The following is a 23,569-nucleotide window of genomic DNA, read 5'->3' as shown; positions in this document are numbered from 1 at the left end:
GTTTTATGCGAGGGTTCCCAGGTCTTCACTTTTACCACTAGATCATGTGTTTTAACAGTGTTTTCAAAAGTTGCAGAATTGATTCAATTGACTATTTTTGGTTCACTGTATAGACCACAGGCTGGTTCCTATAACATAAAGCTTCAAACACTTCCACAGCTGCCATTTCAGATTGATATTAATGTGGTTAAGACCTAATTTTGGAAAAATGTATTTAACTTTTTGTGACATGAGTGACTTGTTTTACAAGGAGAATAAAACTCTGTACCAACAGTCATAGTAGGACTTCAGACTGTGTAGAGGTTACTAATCATTATCCTTGTCCGATATTCCACTAAGACAATGAACTTGACATTGCCGTAATCTTCGCAAATACTGTAAGGATCCCTTAGAGATGACGTTATAGGGGCAATTGTCAAGACTACATAAAAAATATCTACACAAAGTAATCTGCACCCCCACCCCCAAAAGGGAAAGATTATCATTAATGCAGTATGGAAGGATATGAATTTGCTTATAACATTTTGAAGCACTAAAAATTTTTTTTCCCCAAGGGGTTCCCATAAAGGCATGTGCTTTCTTTGGACTTTCCACCTTAGGGAAAAATTCTCCATTCATTAATGCACAAAACCTTAGTAGCTTGATATACTTTCAACATAAGAATTGCTAATACAGGCCCTGGCCAGTTGGCTCAGTGGTAGAGTGTCGGCCTGGCGTGCAGGAGTCCTGGGTTCGATTCCCAGCCAGGGCACACAGGAGAAGCGCCCATCTGCTTCTCCACCCCTCCCCCTCTCCTTCCTCTCTGTCTCTCTCTTCCCCTCCCGCAGCCAAGGCTCCATTGGAGCAAAGTTGGTCCTGGCGCTGAGGATGGCTTCGTGGCCTCTGCCTCAGGCACTAGAGTGGCTCTGGTCGCAACCGAGCAACGCCCCAGATGAGCAGAGCATCGCCCCCTGGTGGGCGTGCCAGGTAGATCCTGGTTGGGCACATGCGGAAATCTGTCTGACTGCCTCCCCGTTTCCAACTTTGGAAAAATACAAAAAAAAAAAAAAAAAGAATCGCTAATACAGAGTCTGCCACATAGCCATTGTCCGGATATTGTTTAGAACAGAAATGTCATGTCACAAAAACATGGCATATTCTGTATGAAAACACAAACAAAACATCTTCATATGTCCTGACAACCCTCTCGTTTACAAAGCTCATCATCGACACTGCCTTCTGAGAGACAAAGGGAGGCTGGTGGGTAGTTTCTCACCAACAGCAGCAGGTATAGAAGGCTGATTCCTTTAAGAGCCAACACTAATTGAAAATTTGCACCAGAAGGTCAAATGGGAGTCATCACTTCAGAACTCAGCAAGGACTGGACAGAGTACTTCCTTTGTTCCTCTTCCAACCTGTTCATCTGCACATGAATGTTCAGGAGACCCTATTCTTTTATCTGCACAGCATAACGAGCTTCCAGTGAACCTGGCGTTCCCGACTCTCAGTGGGGAATAGGCTTGATAAGTAGAATATTCTGTCTGCCATTATCTGTGTAGCAAGGTTAATTCATTTTGGGTTAAAATCAAATTGTTTGAAGCTGAGCTATTATTTCTGTTGCTGTCCTTCCAGCCAGCCTTCCTTGTAAGTGCTATTGTATTTCAAACCAACTGACCTGAAGGAAAAGATCACTGATGCCAAGGTGCATTGTCACCGGGGAACAAAGATGTGCAAGACCTAGTTTATGTTATGTATAAATATTTGTTTCTAAAGCATTGTAGAGGGAGGGGGTGCCCATCCGCTGCTGGGGAAATGAGCTGACCAGTCCAGGAGGGGTCAGGGGCGATGTGTGACGATGAGAAAGAAACCCACCAGTCTGTTAGTGTCTGCTGTAAAAACCAACCATTTACACTTGAGGAAGATAACATCAGAGCTATGGAACAGACATTGTAAAAAACCTGCAAGGCACAGCTCAGGTAACACATGTCATTGGTTTCCATTGCAATTTCATTATTTGGAAACTTTAGCACATATATGCACTGTAGTGTTACAAAAAAAAAAAAAAATCAAAGGAAAAGTCATTGCTTGTGATTCCCTGTACTCAACCTTGACTCTTTTCAAAGTAAAAGGAGAAAATATTTAACTCTGATTTATTTCTTGTTTCAGCAACAGAAACTCACATCGCAACACAGAGGTGATCATTTTTATCCCAGTTTACTTAAAAATGGTTTAGACCAGTGGTCCCCACCCCCTGGGGCCGCAGACCGGTACCGGTCCATGGGCCATTTGGTACCGGTCCGCAGAGAAAGAATAAATAACTTACATTATTTCCATTTTATTTATATTTAAGTCTAAACGATATTTTATTTTAAAAAAAATAACCAGATTCCCTCTGTTACATCCGTCTAAGACTCACCCTTTTTTTTTTTTTTTTTTGTATTTTTCTGAAGCTGGAAACGGGGAGAGACAGTCAGACAGACTCCCGCATGCGCCCGACTGGGATCCACCCGGCACGCCCACCAGGGGCGACGCTCTGCCCACCAGGGGGCGATGCTCTGCCCCTCCGGGGCGTCGCTTTGCCGCAACCAGAGCCACTCTAGCGCCTGGGGCAGAGGCCAAGGAGCCATCCCCAGCGCCTGGGCCATCTTTGCTCCAATGGAGCCTTGGCTGCGGGAGGGGAAGAGAGAGACAGAGAGGAAGGAGGGGGTGGGGGGTGGAGAAGCAAATGGGCGCTTCTCCTGTGTGCCCTGGCCGGGAATCGAACCCGGGTCCCCCGCACGCCAGGCCGACACTCTACCGCTGAGCCAACCGGCCAGGGCTTAAGACTCACTCTTGACACTTGTCTCGATCACATGATACATTTATCCATCCCACCCTAAAGGCCGGTCGGTGAAAATATTTTCTGACATTAAACCGGTCTGTGGCCCCAGGGATCACTGGTTTAGACAACTGGCCCAAGGCAATTAGGAAAAGTTGGCATCCGAGTTCACATTAAAACTTGAGTGTGTCCCCACACAGGACCTATTCTAAGGTATCTTATTCATCACCGAAGAGCATAAAATCTAAGATAACTGTCTGTGAAGGGGCTATGGAAGCACAAAGAACCGGTCCAAGAATTTGCTCACTAGCGCTGTTTTCCTGGGTGGATTTCAAGAGCAGTATCTCCTCTCTGACCTGCACACAGCGAGGTTAAAGCTTACACTTAAATAGCTCTCTTGCCTGAGTGAAAATTTCACTTCTGCTGAATACAAAATTTCTCAAACCTTTTGATATGAGTAGAAGACAGTGTTTCTGCAGAGGAATGAAGTCGTGGCCTCCTGTTCTGTTAGGACCGCTCCATAACCAGTCCTTGAACGGGGCAGCAGACTTGGTCAGGATTAGGGGAGGGGTGCAGTTTACAAAGGCTCAACCAAAGTCGCCAAGTCCTCTCATATTTGGAAAGCAGAATCAGAATACTTGTTGTTTTTCTGAGTGGGGTCAGAGAAAGTAAAGATGAACAAAATTGCAGTTGCTGTGGTCGATGCCTGGTACCATAATGACAAACAGAAAACCCCGTAAGAATTTGGAGAGAGAATTGTATGTTCATCAGAGAGGGCTGTGGGCGAGAGCTGAATATATATGTCTGGTCCTCGCTTTGGCCACTCACAGGTAATTTTTTTGAAGAAACCCTTTCCAAGCAAAGAAAAATCAGTTTTGAGCTAAAATCTTCAAATTTCCTGATAGCCACTGATCCACCGTCAAAAGGCTGAAGAGGAACGTGGGTGAGACTCGGATGTTCAGGGAAGCTGCTGCTGTCGGTTGTACACGAACGGGGCTCCGGGATTCAACTCTGAGCCCTCTCTCCTTCAGGGGCAACCTCACTGGGGCCCCTCCCAAAGCTTCTCTTTCTTTTCTAAAGCTTCTGGGAGATGCCAGCCAGGCTGAGTGTGTTTCTCAGGGCTCAGTGGGTCCCTTGGTCCCAGCTTCTTCCCTGGCCAGACCTCTGGAAAGTGTGATGGAGGGCTGCCTGGAGGAAATCACCATTTGGTCCTCTAGAATGGTACTCTAGAGTCTAGAGTAAGGCAGGACCAAGCTCATATTCCAGCCGTGGGTTAGGGGCAGAGACCCAGCCTGACTACCTGAGTTCAAGAGGGCTCGCATTTGCTCCGCCCTTCTTGGGGGTGGGGATGGAAAGGAGAGAGGCCTTGGACTGCCCCGGGCTGCTCTTTCTCAGTAACTCCAGACAAGACCCGGCAGCACAGGGGTGCTGACATCAGGCTGGGATGCAGGTAGCAATACAGGACTCAATCCACAGCATGCCCAAGGACAAGCAGACGGTTCTGGACCATGCCCCAGCCGTGCCACAGCGGCGCCAGTCCCAGAAAGAGCACTTTTATCCTAAGAAAGAACAAGTTACGCAAACACCAAACACATGGCCTGGGCAGAGACTGTCTCTGGGAGAGCTGGAGTCCTGGCCACTCGGGCTGGTGGTGAGTTCTTCCCCTCCCAGGTCCACTCAGCGTTCAGCACGCCGTTCCAAGAGTCACGCAGAAAAAGCCAACGCAATGTGGGTGAAGAGGGAGAGAGAGAAAGTGTATTTTGAGTCTGGAATTGAATAACACACGTCTTAGGGGGGTGCTTTTTCAGATGTTGCATGCTTTTTCCTGCATGATCTCGGAAGGGTAAAAAACCAACCAAACAAAAAAACCCCAAACTTGCATTTGGCAGCGGGGGTTGGGAGGTCCACTGTTTTTATTTCAGTAATTAAACCTCTAATTCAGAGCACATGATATCATAAAATGATCGCTTTTAAAAGCAGGTTTGAACTTTTACACAACCTGTTTGAACACTGCCCTGCACACCTGTGCTCCTATGCGTGGATATGGTTCTAAGTCTTGATTTTAAAAAGATATTTGAGAAAAGGAAAATGTTAAATGTACACTATAATGAAGATGCTGCTATAACACCAGCCAGATGGCTTAAACTAAGTTTTTGGAGAAATATTTAAAGCATTTTGAATTAGAGTGATAACTTCATTACTTAAAGAAATTCTCACTGTTGAGAAAAGCAGCTCTTTGGCCCAAGGCAGCGCTTCCCTAATTTGCCCGATCAGAAGAAACACTGGGGTGCTTATTAAGCGTATTCATCTTCAGGGTTCAATGCCATCCTTCTGAATCTTAATCTCTAGAGAAAAGGTAGGAACATCTGCCAACCCAGGCCATTCTAATAGTCAAGTTCCACACCGGCCCTAGACGATGACACGTGGGCTTTGGAAATCAATCTGTTGTTGTTGTTGTTGTTTTGTATTTTTCTGAAGTTGGAAACAGGGAGGCAGTCAGACAGGCTCCCGCATGAGCCCAACCGGGATCCACCTGGCACACCCACCAGGGGGCGATGCTCTGCCCATCTGGGGCGTTGCTCTGTTGCGACCAGAGCCATTCTAGCGCCTGAGGCAGAGGCCACAGAGCCATCCTCAGCGCCCGGGCCAACTTTGCTCCAATGGAGCCTTGGCTGCGGGAAGAAAAGAGAGAGACAGAGAGGAAGGAGAGGGGGAGGGGTGGAGAAGCAGATGGGCGCTTCTCCTGTGTGCCCTGGCTGGGAATCAAACCCAGGACTCCTACACGCCAGGCCAACACTCTACCACTGAGCCAACCGGCCAGGGCCTGGAAATCAATCTTTTAAAAAGGTGTATATGGATAAAATTGGTTCATTTGGGTCAGTTTTACTTTTTAAAACATTTTTATAGAAACTTTTCAAATCATAGTTTCATGTTCAATTAAAAACAAACAAAAAAGAGGCGTCCTGTATGACAACCAAGTCCAAGGATTGATCTGTTTTTACCTAATTTGAATGAGAAAGTGGCAATTGATGTTCCTGCCTAAATGTCATCAAGCAGTAACTTAAAAAAATCCTGTCCTACAATGGCGTATATTTTGAAAGAATCAAATCGTCTACTGACCCAAATATCAAAAGTTGTTCTTGAGAAACCTCTGTGTAAACACAGGAACTTCACTCAAGATTTACATGAAATCTTCATTTGCAACAACCTACCTGGCTTTCCCCTATGGTGGAAAGATGAATGAAAACCTAAGAGATGGATTCATAAAGCAATAGGTAGGAGAGAGTGTCCTGATGGCCCCAAGAATGGGAACAGCAGCGACACTGCGTTTCTTTGGGAGCTTTCGTTTATTTTCTTCTGGGCTCACGACAGTTCTGCCAAGCGGACACCGCCATCTCCCCCAATAGATGAAACGTCTGAGGCTTCAAAGGTTAAAACCTGCCCAACACCACACACACAACTCAAAGCTGGTCCCAACACCTGTCCTGAGGCCCATTCACCAGTCTGCACTCTGAGTGACCCTGCAGAAGGACAACAGGAAGTCATTCTGTGTGTCTGGAACCCAAAGAAAATGAGATGTTGGGAAGTACAGTAAGTATCAATTACACATTGAAATAGGTCCTACTCTTAAGTTTTCCTAGTGAATATAATACAATAGGATAATGGCAAATATTTCCGGTCCATGTGTATCCTTGGAATAAATTTTCATGTCCAGGCAATGACAAAAATCCCAATCCTTTTAATACGTATTAAATTAATCTGTAAGCATGTGCAGATTTTCAACAACAACGTTGTATTTGTGTCCAAATACTCTCCCCAAGTTAATTTTAAAAACTCCATTCTATTTAACCCCAAATTTCCATACATGAGAGAACAATACATCCTATAATTGACAGATTATTTTAAAGTCAGTCTAACTGATATACAGAATTCCATTAAAATAAGTTTCCAAGAGAGTCAGTTATTTACTTGCTAACTTTCTGAAGAGTTTCTGCATACTTGCAATTTGGTTTAAAAAAAAAGGAAGCATACAAAATTAAATTGTTGTAAAGCGGGGGGAAAAAAAAACTTGACACATTCAAGTGATTATCCCTAAGGTCTTTTCAATTCACTTCACCTGAGGGTGAAGAATTTTATTGCCAGGAAAAAGCAGTGATCAGTTGAGAAACTATTGCATAATTCGTCACGAAGTTAGCGATATTCGGCCCAGGAAGGTATAGTATCACTTTAATATTGCATTCCATTCCATAATTCCCTAAAATTCTAACTTTCAAGTTTTAAGAACCTGGTGAGATTCAAGGTGGATGAAACTTCTGACAATTTTTTCATAGTAATAATGTTTGCATAGACTCCGTAAAAACGTAGCTGAAATAGATTTTACACACAGCTTTTTATGTTTTTGTTATGTAAACTTTCTCTCATGAAAAGCATTAGAGAATCATACAAAATGGGCAATCATTTTATTTTTAAACGATTATATTTTTGTAGTCACCGGTTTTATCAATTTATTTTTCCAGGAGAAAAATGAACATTTAAAGGGTCCAAAAAGAAGCTACTAAAATTGCTTGTTTTTAGGAGACATTTACAAACTTTGCTCACTCTTTTTTGAGAGATAAAATATCATAGGGAGGTAAAAACCTGCTCCACTCCCCTCTTCCAAAAAAAACCCCCACAGGCTATGATAAAATTACTCTAAGAATTAGTCTTACTTTTAAAGCATGGAAAATAGCAAAATTATCATGCCAACATAAGGGATATATATTATAATTCATAAATGCCTAATTATTAAAACAATGACATAGTCATGGTTAAATGAAACCTAGCAATCTTACATACGATGCAACTACATATTGTATGATCATTCCTGACATATTACATTTGATCCTCATCAAATGAAGCATTGTAAAATCAACATTTCATATCATAATAGGGTCATGTTCTGCTACTGCACAGCCCTAGCATGCAAGAGACTGTGCCTTAGCTGTAAACAGTGAAGTTTCATTCCCTTCTAGAAACCCAAAGGACATGAAAAGTACCTACAGAGTTCTAAACATCAATTATATTGAAATGACTTTCATAGCGAATAGAACTATTTAGTAGAAAGCAGCTTTGGATATCTCTCAGTGTTCTCTACAGGTTACCATGTAGTCACCCTGAAGTTAAAAACCTACCATTCCCAATGAGATCTATAATGCTACTGGGTTCTTGGGAACTGTGGTCAGAAATAGGACACACACGACCCTACGTTCCAATACGAAAGCTGTTTTATGTCACTTTTCCTTTCTGCCATATAGAGAGTTTTCAGTCATGACGAATGAATGCAGGCAACAATGACCTTGGTTTTTTATACCGGAGACTTTCTCACGACACCAATGCGTTCCCATTAGAAGTAAGAATTTGGTAGATGCTTCCCAGCAAATCCTCTTCTCTGCTTGCTCTCTCAGTGAGATCGTGGGCAGGAAGGAACCTGGTCGAGAGTTGTCACTTGTAAAATACTGTTCAGCCCATGCGTAAAAGGTAGATAAAATCTAGCAGCTAGCAGAGGAAGGCCAAAGGAGGAGGATCCGTCCTTATAAACACGCAGATGGATCGTTTAGGTCTGATCCAATGGTTCCGAGGCAATTAAAAAGTGACCAGATTAGAGCAGAAGCTTGCCTATTATAACTGTTCCAGCCCTCTTCAGGTTTGCGGTATCAGAGGCTGTGTTTGGAAGGAAGGGGCAAATTGATTGCTGGACAGGCTTTTCCATGCTCCATCAGCTCTGATAATGAGTTAGGCAGTTGGCACGGATGACGGGAAGGTCCTCTTCGCTCAGAATTCTAATAAACTTCCCGTGAAGTTGCACCTACCAATCCATCCAAATGGATTCGATTGGGTCTGCATCCCAGTTAGGTGGGAAATAGTCCCCTTCCCAAATGGAGTCTGGACGTGATACCACCACGTGACATATTTAAATACATTGCCTACATCCTACGAAATCAAAATCTTGTATTTTCATTTACAGTGAGATAAAACAGCATTTTGAAAGCCATTGCAATTTGTTCATTTCCTCTTTATATACAAGTGATTTAAGTTTGCTTATGAGGCAAAAACTGTACAATTCTCATCGTTCAGGCATTATAAAATGTCTTTCTTTAATGTCTTAGATATAAACAGTTTGGTTTATACGAATTACATATTTTTCATCTGCATTAAGAAACAATATACATCTTTTTCCAGAGCAATTTAACATGATCTAGGATAAGCCTAAGAGAGTCGTAAAAACTAACTTCATCACCCATGACCTTCAATACTGTTACTTTTATAAAACTCATAAACATTCTTTGGCCACATGGGTCACTGCCCATTTGGAGGGAACTGTACTTGGGTCCTGGGACCATACAGAGTTTTGCCTCCATAAAACTTGAGGCCATAGACCAGCCTTAATGGAAGCCATTTACAAAGTGAAACAGTACAAATTCTCCAGGAGTAGTTCTTGTGTCTCAGACACAAGTTCCTTGCCGTGTTGAGAGGTGGTGTTTTCGATTTCGGACTCCTGAAGTCTTGTCTTTACTGTCTGAAGGCTTCTGTTGTGAAATATCTATGAGGGCACTGGCGATCGCAAGGCCTGGAAGAAAAGGAAAAAGGCCTTTAAAACGTCTGGTTAGGTATTTCCGGATGGTGACCGGATGGCTTAACATCTTACTGTTATGGTTTTATATCCAGTCATCAACCATTTAGCTGTTTATTGGAAGTTATCAAATGGTTTATCCTTTACTTACAAATGCTTCTTTGCTTGGACACGTGAACTTCACACATGAAGAAGAACAAGAAGGGCCTAATAAAGTTAACAGACTCTGCCTTGAGACAATCAAAGTCAGTGTGTAAAAAATACTGCAGTGAGCAGTGGATATGACCCGCAACTTAGTTCCTATGTCTGAATACAGGTTTGCTCTGAGCGTACAAGGAATTTTCAGTGTTACTATTGGTTTGCGTGTGTGTGTGTGTGTGTGTGTGTGTGTGTGTATGTGTGTAGAACAAAGGTCACTGCATTAAAATTAAAAAAAATTTTAGGACAGTTTTAGGTTTGCATAAAAATTGAATCAACACTGATACCTGATTATCAACTAAAGTCTGTAGTTTACATGTGGGGTTACACTTGCCGTTGAACAGCCCTGTGGGTTTTGACAAAGGCATAATGTCAAGTTGTCACGATTATAGACTATCATATAGAATAGTTTCTCTGCTCTAATAATCCCTATACTTTACCAATATATTCCCCCCCTTTCTCCTGGGTCTCTGGTAATCACTGAATTTTTTTCAATGTCTCTCTAGTTTTGCCTTTACCAGGATGCCATATAATTGAGATAGGAAAAGATAAGCCTTTTCAGATTGTCTTATTTCACTTAAAAATATACCTTTAAGTTCTTTCATGTCTTTTATCTTGGCTCAAGGGCTCATTTCTTTTTACCTCTGACTAATATTATATTGTACAGATGGACCACAATTTATCCATTGAAGGGCATCCCGACTGCTTCCATTTTTGGCATTGATGAATAAAGCTGTTATAAACATCCATGTGCAAGTTTTTGTGTGGACCTAAGTTTTCAATTCACAAACACCTAAGGGCATGGTCATTGAGTCACGGGGTAAATCTAGGTTTCAGTTTTCAAAGAAGCTGCCAACCTGTCTTCCAAAAAGCCTGTGCTGGGCCCTGGCCGGTTGGCTCAGCGGTAGAGTGTCGGCCTGGCGTGCGGAGGACCCGGGTTCAATTCCCGGCCAGGGCACACAGGAGAAGCGCCCATTTGCTTCTCCACCCCTTCGCTGCGCTTTCCTCTCTGTCTCTCTCTTCCCCTCCCGCAGCCAAGGCTCCACTGGAGCAAGGATGGCCCGGACGCTGGGGATGGCTCTGTGGCCTCTGCCTCAGGTGCTAGAGTGGCTCTGGTCGCAATATGGCGACGCCCAGGATGGGCAGAGCATCGCCCCCTGGTGGGCAGAGCAGTTGCCCCTGGTGGGCGTGCCAGGTGGATCCCGGTCGGGCGCATGCGGGAGTCTGTCTGACTATCTCTCCCTGTTTCCAGCTTCAGAAAAAATGAAAAAAGAAAAACAACAACAACAACAACAACAAAAAACAAACAAAAAGCCTGTGCTGTTTTGCATTCTTACCGGCAATGAATGAGCATTCCTGTTGCTCCACATCTCTGTCAGCATTTAATGTTGTCAGTGTTCTGGGTTTTAGCCTTTCTAATGGCTATGCCGCTGAATTTCATGGTTGTTCTAACTGGTAATTCCCCAATAACATTATTTTGAGCATCTTTTCATATGCTTTTTTTTTTTTTTTTTCCATTTTTTCATTTTTCTGAAGCTGGAAACGGGGAGAGACAGTCAGACAGACTCCCGCATGCGCCCGACCGGGATCCACCCGGCACGCCCACCAGGGGGCGATGCTCTGCCCATCCTGGGCGTCGCCATATTGCGACCAGAGCCACTCTAGCGCCTGAGGCAGAGGCCACAGACCCATCCCCAGCGCCCGGGCCATCTCTGCTCCAATGGAGCCTTGGCTGCGGGAGGGGAAGAGAGAGACAGAGAGGAAAGCGCGGCGGAGGGGTGGAGAAGCAAATGGGCGCTTCTCCTGTGTGCCCTGGCCGGGAATCGAACCCGGGTCCTCCGCACGCTAGGCCGACGCTCTACCGCTGAGCCGGCCAGGGCCTCATATGCTTTTTTGATATATGCACGTCTTCTTTGGTGAGGTATCTGTTCAGATCCTTTGTCCATTTTTAATTGAGTTGTTTGTTTTCTTACTGTTGTTTTAAGAGATTTTTTTTTTTTTTTACAGTTTGGATATCAGTCCTTTACCAGATGTGTGTAATGTAGATGTTTTCTTCCCATCTGTGGTTTATCTTTTCATTCTCTTAAATGGGTGTTAAAAGAAGAAAGAAAGCACCTCAGAGATAAAGTTGTGCTTTACACAAGTGGACATGGAAGAAAGATAATTAGTTAGAAATTTAGCTGATACATATCTTAAATATAAGATAAGGACCTTGAGTATTATCAGCTGAATATCAAAACTGCAGTGAGTTCTAGCTCTCATAGACAATATAAAAAAAATACTGTTTAGTTACATAATGTTGTCTATTGATTGATGGGAATGTTTGGTAAGATGTTCAGGGATAGTAAAGAATTCCCTAAATTTGTAAAAGCAATGGCTCAAATGGATACCCTGGTATCCATGAATCATTTTAGTTTCTGTTGAGTCCCCTATAATTCCTGAATAAAACAAAATGTACCAAATCACCATACTAAACCGAGAGAACAGACTGTCTCTTACAAGGTCTTGTGGACTTGACCCTGGATGGAGCTTCCCAATCCCTGGTTCTCACAGATGACTTCTTAATGTGCTGCTGTTAGAAGGCCTCACTTTCAGATCTTATACCGTGTAGCATGTCATTAAAACTATTTTATTCCCGTGGGTCAATTTATTCTAAACTGGTTGATGGGGGAAACAGAAAGGTTAGGTGACATACATGTGGATGTTTCTAATTATCTGAGTACATGCATTTTTTAGAAGAAAATGGAGTCTCAAGTATAGTTCAAAACAGAAGAGAAACTATTGTGGAGAAGGAGAAATGGATGGTGTTAGAGAGACGAAATTAAAAACTTACAACTATCACTGGCTAAGCTAATTATCTTACATCTTTACCTTTTAAGAATTGCTGTCAAATAATGTGCTCTTTCAGAATATTAAATATTATTCTGAATGTCTTCAAGATAATACAAGATCCAAGGGTCAAAGGTTTATACAAAAATTACTTTCTTGAGCTCTGAAAAGCACATATGAAGTCCTTCAATGTCCGACACAGATGTCTTAACCACTTAGTCTGCTCTAGGAAATACTTTTTTAGTTATTTCTTGAAGAGTGGGAGCTGAAGCACACTACAGTGTGTCCGTAAAATCATGGTGCACTTCTGACCGGTCACAGGAAAGCAACAAAGATGATAGAAATGTGAAATCTGAACCAAATAAAAGGAAAACCCTCCCAGTTTCTGTAGGATGATGTGGCAGCATGTGCGCATGTGCAGATGATGATGTAACACCGTGTAGACAGCGGAGCAGCCCACGGCCATGCCAGTCGAGATGTGGATGGTACAGAGGAAAGTTCAGTGTGTTCTGTGGCTCACTAAATTCGAATCCATGACCAAAGTGCAACGTGAATATTGGCAAGTTTATAATGAAGCGCCACCACATAGGAATAACATTACTCGGTGGGATAAGCAGTTGAAGGAAACCTGCTGGTGGGAATGCAGACTGGTGCAGCCTCTGTGGAAAACAGTATGGAGATTCCTCAAAATATTAAAAATCGAACTGCCTTTTGACCCAGCTATCCCACTATTAGGAATATACCCCAAGAACACCATAGCATTGTATGAAAAGAAGAAATGCACCCCCATATTTATGGCAGCATTGTTCACAATAGCGAAGATCTGGAAACAGCCCAAGTGTCCGTCAGAGGACGAGTGGATTAAAAAGCTTTGGTACATATATACTATGGAATACTACTCAGCCATAAGAAATGATGACATTGGATCATTTACAACAACATGGATGGACCTTGATAACATTATACTGAGCGAAATAAGTAAATCATAAAAAACTAAGAACTATATGATTCCATATATAGGTGGGACATTAAAATGAGACTCAGAGACATGAACAAGAGTGTGGGGGTTACGGAGTGGGGAGAGGAGAGGGAGGAAGATGGGGGAGGGGAGGGGCACAAAGAAAACCAGTTAGAAGGTGACGAAAGACAATTGGACTTTCGGTGATGGGAATGCAGCATAAACAAATGGGAAAATAACCTAGAGCTGTTTTCTCTGAACATATGTACCCTGATTTATCAATGTCACCCCATTAAAATTAATAAAAAAAAAAAAAACGAAAACCGGCAGTTTGGTGGAGACACCCCGTTCTGGTAGGCCATCAGTCAGTGACGAGTCTGTAGAGGCTATACGGGATAGCTACCTAAAAAATCTGTGCGTGAGCCCACATCGAACTGCACTGAATAGGTATGAAACTGGGAGAGTTTTCCTTTTATTTGGTGCAGATTTCACATTTCTATCGTCTTTTGTTGCTTTCCTGTGATCGGTCAAAAGTGCACCATGACTTGACGGACACACTGTATTTAAAAGAAAACCACAACCACGGCTGTGCTAACCAAAAGTCCAGTTCAGACAGACGTGCCCCTTCAGCTCTCCTGGCGTGGTCCTGTCATAATGTATGACCTTCTGTTAGTTCATTCCTGGCAGCCCCTGATCCAGAGACAGCCAGATATGACAAATAATATGTATATGTCTCGTTTAATGTGCACAGAGACCACTTACGCTAATTTCAATGATCACAGCATCCAAACATGAAATCATGTTACTCATTAAACTCTTGCATGACCTCGTCTGAAGGAGCTATGAAAAACAATACTTTCCCATTTGTGTGTGGCCGCTAATGCTGTTCCCCTTCTGATGGGACAGTGCCAGCCTAGAAGTAAACAGTTGGAGTTGCCAAACAGGAAATGTTATGCTAATTTGAAACTGTCCCTGTATCTTTGCATTTCGGGGGAGAGGAAATCCAAAGTCTAACTAAAGTAGCGGCTCTCACAACATGTCCTGGATTTGCTGATGATTCGTAGGCCTGGCAACCCATTCCGTCGAGTACGATAAATCATAAACCACAGTTTAGTCCTTAATTTACAAATGAAACTGCAAATCACGCTTATTTTTAATTGGACAGCTTTTTGTCCTTTCCTATGAAAATGGAAACTCAACTGCACTTTCAGATTCTGTGCGAATGGCAACGTGAATGGGGAAGAACTTGAGCTCCTCCCTCAGGGGTGTCTTCTGGGTGTACCCCAGGGGTGCTCAGAGGGCCATTTGTCCAGGTTGAATCTTCTGGATGGGCTAACTGGGGTTTTCATTCAGATTTCAACTCGTGTCCTTTCCTGTACCATATGGCTTGTGGCACATGGTGAGTTATTCTGCTCCATAAATCCTGTGAGCTTATTAATAAGTACTCCAAAATAGCTGTGTGTGTGTGTGTGTGCATGTGTGTGTGCGTGCGCGCACACCTGCCAATTTGGGGTACAAGACTTTATTACTATGCTCGAATTTCTTTGTATTTTAATATCTGCAGAACTTTAAAGTAGTGGTTTTTCAATCTTTTTATCTTGGGGACCAATGAAAATTGGAGAATTTTCTGGGGACTGCTAAGGCAGAAATCACCCTGAGCATACGCAGATTCGACTAAGATCGTTGGGTCTGTAATCTTCATACAACATCAGGGTGGTTAAGTCTTTCGTGGACCAGCACTGGTCTAGCAGATTGGCACTGGTCCATGGATCAGTGGTTGAAGAACACTGCTTTAAACAACAACCCCGAAATTGCTAGGTCCCCATTCAACCTGCAAGAGGGTCTGGACACAAGAGTAAACAAGAGAGATAATGTCCTTCTCTTCCTGAATTGACTAGTGAGTGGAAGACTCATAAAAAAAGAGAGAAAGAAAGATTAATTTCTATCATTTCCCTTCAGCATACTTTATTGTAAGGAATCTAATTTTCTTAATTGATAAAATGGAAAGTCAAGTCAGTAGCTCTTTCAAAAAGACAATATTACCTCCCTTCCCCCCGCAATGTCATGTATATATGCTGGTGAGAGACTGAATACACAAATTGGCAATGGCCAGACCATATATAAAAACAGACTCCTGTCCCACAAGCTGCCAGCAACCTTCCTTGGAAGCCAACTCCTATCTACAATAACCAGCCCAGGAAGCCAACCTGCCACACCAGACTTGTAGGAAGCCAAACTGCTATCTCTAATAACAATTGCTGAAATCAAATTCTGTAATTTTTATCCCTGCTTCTAATTTAGGACCAATCTGAGAAAAGGAAATATGTTTCCCTAACAACCACATAGGACTTCCTATTTCTAATTAACCTACCTCCAGCTGCCCCAGGCCAACAGCCTCCAGGTGACTGAAGCCTTCTCTCTTTTCCATTCTAAAGAGTTTCCCTGCTTTTGCTTGTCTTAAGTCTCTGCCAACACCCAAGGAAGCTATGGTGCCTGACTCCCTTGCTACAAGTTCTGAATCAATAACCTTTACGGGTTATTTGTTTTATTTTCACAGTGGTGACGAAGAGATAAATATAGCTCAAGACCTTTCCTGAATTAAAGAAAATACGCATCACAAAAGTAAAAGCAACTTAGAAGTAAGTTCTCCGTATTGCTCTTTGAGGCAAACACTTCCTCCTGGTGTCGATGTGCCAGGGAATTGTTTCCTGGCAAGTGGTTATTGGGTGATGACCCCACACTTCCCATACCATCGGAGGAAGTCCTGCCTCCTAGTAGGACGCTGTGCAGTGGCTCCTTCTGGCGCCGTTAGAGTTCCATTAAAATCAGGTCACTCCCGAAGACAATTTCTCAAAACTGTCCCACAAATCATCCGACGAAACCCACTTATTGTGTTCTCTAGGTCTAGCACAGCTCCTTGTTTTCAAAGCAATACAATTAACTGGGCGAACAATTCATTATTTCAGACTGGTGGTCTAAAGGAATTCCACTTACTGTGTCGACATGATGCACACGCTGCAGGCTAGCAGGATTTATATCAAAATACGCCAGTAGATTCAATAAAAATGCTGGGGTTTAAGTATTTATTGTAAGCTTTACCTTTTATCGCACTTGTAGGTCTTAAATACCAGACACTATGGCATTTCGATGGTTTAAATATGAATTATAAACCTCATAAGGAAGGAAAGGCCATCCTCTGTTTTCTGTTCTGTTTCCCCTGGCCCCTTGGCGTCTCGAATTGCTGCTTGCTAATGTGGACCACCGCGGGCTGCTTCGGGTCACCGGGGCAGGGCCGGCTGTGAAGGCAGCGGACTCCTTTGGGACTTGCAGATTTCCTTCAGAACACAGGCACAACTTAGTAGTCACTGGCTTGGCTGCTCAGAGCTACCATGGATATTTTGTAAATAAATAGAAGAGGCACCAAAATTAGATCTTTACCTAGAACTTTAGGAAAAAAAAACTATTTTCTTCCTAAAATTTAAGAAGTTTGTTTTTCAAAAACAAAGAACATCGTTTCTCAGCAACCATGTGCAGATGTGTTCTAAAGAATCCTCAGTGTAAATGTCTAACAGCTAAACATCTAAATGGCAAATGCACCTTTTTAAACCACTACATTGTGATGAAGACCACCAAGGAGAAACATCAGGAATTTAGTTAGCTTGAGAAAAAGCTCTAGTTTTCCCTAATGGAAGTAGAATGGTCTTAGCAGACTCCAGCAGTAACCATCCAATCATAAAATTACTGATGTGTATGTGTTTTTTTTTTACAATTACACAGAACAATTAATAAGTACAGTAGTAAAACACGGCACATCAAATGAAATTGCCTTAGAAAGAACAGTCTCACTTTATATACAAACATCACATGTCCATTTCACATTTGAACAAAGCCTCCGAAAAGTCATTCATTTTGGTATTCTCTCCTCCCCGGTCTGTGTAAAAGCAGGCACCACCATATATTTTAATTTTCCAGGGAAACAGCTTCATTAGGCGTGAAAGGTTAATTGCAGGATTAAGTGGAGCCCCGGGAACGGTGCAAGGTCTGTAGTGAATTGCAGTCTGCTGCAGGAAGGCTTGAATGAGTGCTACAGACTGTTTACCCTGCTGAAATGTTTTACTACCCCATTTACTATCTGTCTTCTTTTACGGCTTGTATTTGTAGTTCTTCTAAACCTTTAATGGCTATAGTTTTATTTCACTGTAATCAGATTTAAATGGAAATACCATGCTGGGATGTTTAAATGTTTTCCCTCTGATTGTGTAGAGCTGCATACTACCAATGAGAGTCTTGGCTATCCTTTACAATGAATAAGAAAGTGACTTTGGGAAACTTTGATGTTGCATAGACTCTAGCTATTGTGCAGAGTTAATTGAACATTCAGTGTGGCCACCCTCGCCAATAGGCAACTGGGGCTGGTTGCATAATTACAAAATATGCATTTCCATTTTAATTCATCTGTTGGAAGGCTAGCACAACTGAAGTCATTATTAGGCAAAACTCCAAAGGTTACATTGTTGAACAAAAATTGAAATACTTCAAGTGCTGAAAACACCGTAATGACAAATTGGCTAGTCACATTTGTCTGAGAGTTTAAAGAACTATTTCTCTTCACCTACTGAAAACCAATGATAACTTCAGATGTCAATGTTTAAATACAAATGATAATTGTGTCCCGGTTATAAATTCTTGTTTGGCCGCTAACACATCATAATATTTTAAAATTTCATTTGAAGACTCAGTGTAGAAGGACTCTGAAATGGAATCCTATTCTAGCACCACAGATGCCACTTTCTATGACACTGCCAAGTACTCCCTAAATTTTAGATGAACTGTTCCCTCATTGGTTAGAACGTGCCAAGTAAATAATGACCATTGCTGTCTCAAGTCACTGTTTTATGCAAATCTTCATGGCTTTTAACAAGTAAAGCCTCTTTTGGATCTTATCAACTCTAACTTGAATCACATACCAGCAAATTTTATTGTGAAAAAATTGTAGTTCTTTTCGGTAAGAGCCACTAACATTACAGGAATCACCCTTACAGTTATCTTCCAAAGTTGTTAAATAAATTTCCAAATGATAGTCCCTCTGTCTAAGCCACTGGGAAAACATTTTCTAGTATTTTTTCCTTCAATTAAAAAAAATTATGATATATGATAATTTCTTGTTTTAAGCCCTATTCATCCTTAATTTAATTTAACGGAAGCACTTACTGCTCAATGAAGAAACTGAACTATAGCAGTTATGTAATAATAGGAATAACATTCTTCCATTAGGTAGGGGCATTGTACTTCAGCATTTCTAGTAGTAAAATGTCACTGATTGCTTTAAATTAAGTGAGAGTATAGATGACAGTATTTTATAAACTGTATATATAATGTATTGTACAAAGTTAATCATTCCCATTATGAAACAATCAGTTACTAATATTAATAAGAATAAAAAATCACAATTAAATCACAAATGTCTGGAAAACATTGAAGTCCTAAGGATCAAAAAATTCTTTGTAGAGCAAATCACTTCATTCCACTATTATTTCTTGAGTGTCTATTATATATATATGTGTGTGTGTATATATATATTCATATATATGTATATATGTGTGTATATCTATGTCTATGTCTATATCTATATCTATATCTATATCTATATCTATATCTATATCTATATCTATATCTATATCTATATCTATATCTATATCTATGTCTAATCTATATCTATATATGCTAGGCCAGCGGTTCTCAACCTGTGGGTCGCGGCCCCAGCGGGGGTCGAACGACCAAAACACAGGGGAAATCCGATGACTTTAGGCGACCCCTGTGTTTTGGTTGTTAGATCCCACCGGGGCCGTGACCCACAGGTTGAGAACCGCTGTGCTAGGCACTTCTCTGCTCCCTAAGGATTTAGCAGTGAATAAAACAGACAAGACATAAAAGATTTTGTTCTTCATGGAGCTTATATTATAGTGAATCAAGTTCATATATTCTTTTGACCAGGTTACTGTGATGATTAAATAGAAAGGGCTTGGAAGTGTGCCAGGTGCAAAAGAGCTCAAAAATGTCCATCATCTGACATGATACTACAATTTAGAACACCCTAAAGATGCCACTAAAAAACTACTGGGGCTGATAAATGAATTCAGCTAAGTAGCAGGATACGAAATTAACATTTAAATTTTAGTTGAATTTTTATGTACCAGTAATAAACTATCAGAAAGATAAAATAAGAAAACAATCCCATTTACAACATCATTAAAACCCCTCCCTTCCCCCCCAGGAATAAATTTAACCAAATAGGTAAAAGAAACCTGTACTTGAAGATATTAAAGAAAGAAATTAAGAAAGATACAAATAAATGGAAGCATATAACATGCTCATGAATAAGAAGAATTAAATATCATTAAAATGTCCACACTACCCAAAGCAATCTGCAGACATGATGCATCCCTCCAAAAATACCGATGGCAATTTTCCCACACCAAATGGAAGAAGATATTTGCCAATGATACATTCATTAAGGGGTTAATAACCAAAATTTATAAAGAACTCATAGAACTCACACCAAAACCCCCCAAACAATCCAATTAAAAAATAGGGAAAGGACCTAAATAGACACTTCTCCAAAGAGGACATGCAGATGGCCTATAGATGTATGAAAAGATGCTTAACATCACTACCCATCAAAGAAACACAAATTAAAACCACAATGAGATGTCACCTCACACCTGTCAGAACGGCTTTCATCAATAAATCCACAAACAAGTGCTGGCGAACACAGAGAAAAGCAAACCCTCATGCACTCTTGATGGGACTGCAAATTGGTGCAGCCACTATGGGAAACAATATGGAGCTTCTCCCCCAAATTAAAAATAGTGCTTCCATATGACCCAGCCATTTCCCTCTGGGTATATATATATAAATATATCTGAAGAAATCCAAAACACTAATTGGAGAAGATACATGCACCCCTATGTTCACTGCGGCATTATTTACAATAGCCAAGATATGGAAGCAGCCCAAGTGCCCACAATAAGCAAGTGGAAAAAGAAGTTGTGGTACAGTCCTGGCCAGGTGGATCAGTGGATAAAGCGTCATCCTGGTGCACAAAGGCCACAGGTTCAATCCCTGTCCAGGACACGCACAAGAAGCAATCAATGAGTACACAACAAAAAAATATATACTGCTCACAAAAATTAGGGGATATTCTCAAAATGAATATGAGGCAATAAAACATCCCCTAATTTTGGTGAGCAGTGTAGATATTCTCATGTGGCAGCAGGGAGGGCTGCCACACGTATCACTGTGCAGTCAGGGGACGGCTGGCTTCAAGAACTTTTAATTTCTAGAAATATGCATTTATTGGTGCTGGTTAAGGACTTGCAGAGGGTTGAGCATACTTCTACCAGAGCGAGAGCCCCACTAGTAATACCAGGTATGGTTTCTACTTCGTTAGGTGTGGTTTCTATGATGCCAACAACTGATGTCAAGGTTTATATCAGAGGAGTCTAGAGACTGGGCGGTGTCAGAGACCAGGCTGGGACTTCATCTTATGTCTAGGAATCTTTGCACAACAGAAGAGAGTTTCTTAAAGTTCAGTTCTCTAATTCTTTACATTATTGTACAATTTTGTCTTTATATCTCTGCCTAACCCTCTTGATGGGGAACACCTTGAAAGTAAGGACTATGTTTTCATCACATGCTTAGTCTAAGATCTAGGGCAATAAATATTACTTGAATGAGAATTACATGATGTATCACCATGCTTTGTGCTGCTAAGGAAGTGACTTCTGATCAGAAATCTCAGTGTTATTTTACCTTACAGGTACTTGGAAATATTAGCTCTCTTATGTTTCTCTAACCCAGAGGTGGTCAACCTTTTTATACCTACCGCCCACTTTTGTATCTCTGTTAGTAAAGTTTTCTAACTGCCCACTGGTTCCCACAGTAATGGTGATTTATAAAGTAGGGAAGTAACTATACTTTATAAAATTTATAAAGCAGAGTTACAGCAAGTTAAAGCATATAATAATAATTACTTACCAAGTACTTCATGTCAGATTTTCGCTGTTTGGCAGAATAAATCTTTATAAAATAACTTACTAGAGTTAAATCTATCTTTTTATTTATACTTTGGTTGCTCCGCTACCACCCACCATGAAAGCTGGAACGTCCACTAGTGGGTGGTAGGGACCAGGTTGACTACCACTGCTCTAACCCTTGCATTTTTTTGTAGAGACGTTACTAAGAGGAGGGTAGAGATGAGGGTGGGGATAATGCTGTGGGCAGGGGAAGGGGTGACACCACCACATCACAGTGGCTATACTCAATCTGCTGTCCAAGAAGGTGACCCGGGAGATTTTCCTCCACGGTGCCGACTGTACTCCAAAGTGTCCATGCCCCTTTCTAAGAACTGAACATGCTTATGCCCAGAGAGTGGAAGCTATGCTAGGGAGCATCTGCCAAGCGTCTGGGTCAACACCATCTGTAAACAGGTTTTAATATCTGTGGCTGTGTGTGTAATATTGATGAAAAATAAAAACAGCTGCCGCACTTGCTTGGCATCAAAGCATCAGCCATTCAGCTCTCCCTGAATCTCTTTGGAGAGACTGGCAGGACTTGAAATCAACCTTGCAAGTCCCCCCATAAGCTTCCTCCAGTTCTTTCCCAAAAGGAAAAAGTGGTTCACTTTTTATGTGATCTTTGGGAATTTGTATAAACTTAGAGCCAACAGAAAAACAAATATTTCTTTTTTAGCTCAGATACATATTTATAAGAAACTAGATTACATTATTTTTAAGCGAGAGAGAGAGAGAGAGAGAGCGCAAAAGAGACAGGAAGGGAGAGAGATGAGAAGCATCAATTCTTTATTGGGGTACCTTAGTTGTTCATTGATTGTTTTCTCATGTGCCTGACGGAGGGGAGGGGGGACTACAGCAGAGTGATTGACCCCTTACGCAAGCCAGTGAACTTTGGGCTCAAGCCAGATGAACCCATGCTCAAGGCAACGACCTCACGGTTTTGAACCTGGGTCCTCAGCGTCCCAGGCCGACACTCTTTCCACTGCACCACCACCTGGTCAGGCTAGATTACAATTTTAAATCAGGGTAAAATAGTGTTGGGTGGTAATGTGAATCATTGCTTTCCATAGCATTTGTATGAGTACTAGAGTATAGAGGAGACAGATATACAGCTTATCATTCCATAACACAGATGCATGGCATTGAATATGAAATATTAACTATCAGCTAAAAAATGACTTTTAGTATTGTCTGAGATAATGTTTCTGCTCCCCTATGTTCACAGCAATCAATATTTTAAAATAATTTCAACAGTAAAAGAAATGGAAAATACACAACTATCTCTGCAAATTCAAAATGTTATTTTGACAAACTCCAATGGCAATCCTCACCTGTAGCTGACTGGATAAAATGGAAGAAAAAAATGTTATACAGAATCATGATTTTTACATTAATATTATTAGAAATTGTTTAGACTTTACCAAAAGTTATTACAGATAAGTTAATGGCCAAAGGCATTTTAACAAAAACAGATGTGTCTGTAGCCAAATTGATCCCTGATCAATTTTCTTTGCTGAAGGAAAAGGCTGTATAGTTGGACGGTGTATTTCTCAAAACAGACTTCAAACCAGTCTTCTGAAAGTCGCTAAGTGATCTGGGACCCCAGATAGTACACATTCTCTCCAGTAATTCATAACAGGTACTTTCAAGAAGTAGTTTGTTTAAGTGACCTCCTTTAATCTATCAGAGGATAGTAGAAAAGATGCCTTCATTCTCTGAAACCATTTTGAAAATCTGACTGAGCGTATCCCATGAGGCTAACCTTTCTGAGTGAAAAAAAAGTATCTTACCCCCACTTTGCCGTGGGGGATGATCCAAGTGGCCTTGGAGCGGCTGTAAATTGAGAAATGTCACAAAGAGAACCCTTCAAAATCTACGGGCAGGTAAATCATCGAGGGAGTAAACTTGAGTGATCTGGATCTTTCTGATGTCACATCCAGGGGGATAAACACTGTCCTGAATTCAACTCCAAATTATCTCCAGACACACAGAGAGAAATCTCGGACATTGGTTCCACGACCCTTGGCGACAGTGTCCCAAGTGACAGTTCAAGTGTACTTGTAAAAGGGCCATCTTTCTAATCTGGTTCCTCAGAGGGTGGC

The 23,569-nt window shown here is 41.5% G+C and overlaps 1 protein-coding gene across 1 annotated transcript in view; it reads right to left on the bottom strand.

Moving 5' to 3' along the window:
* Nucleotides 1–6,516: 6,516 nt before the first annotated feature.
* The window catches only part of ATRNL1 (attractin like 1), a 546,562-nt gene continuing 529,509 nt past the window's right edge, over nucleotides 6,517–23,569 (bottom strand). The window contains exon 29 of the mRNA XM_066238473.1: nucleotides 6,517–9,404. Coding sequence (XP_066094570.1) covers nucleotides 9,280–9,404 — 125 coding nt within the window. The 3' untranslated portion in view covers nucleotides 6,517–9,279. The remainder of the gene's footprint in view (nucleotides 9,405–23,569) is intronic.

Source organism: Saccopteryx bilineata, chromosome 7, assembly GCF_036850765.1.
Source record: "Saccopteryx bilineata isolate mSacBil1 chromosome 7, mSacBil1_pri_phased_curated, whole genome shotgun sequence".
Taxonomy (NCBI): domain Eukaryota; kingdom Metazoa; phylum Chordata; class Mammalia; order Chiroptera; family Emballonuridae; genus Saccopteryx; species Saccopteryx bilineata.
The sequence above is the reverse complement of the archived record's forward strand: the minus strand, read 5'-3'. Positions and strand labels throughout refer to the sequence as shown.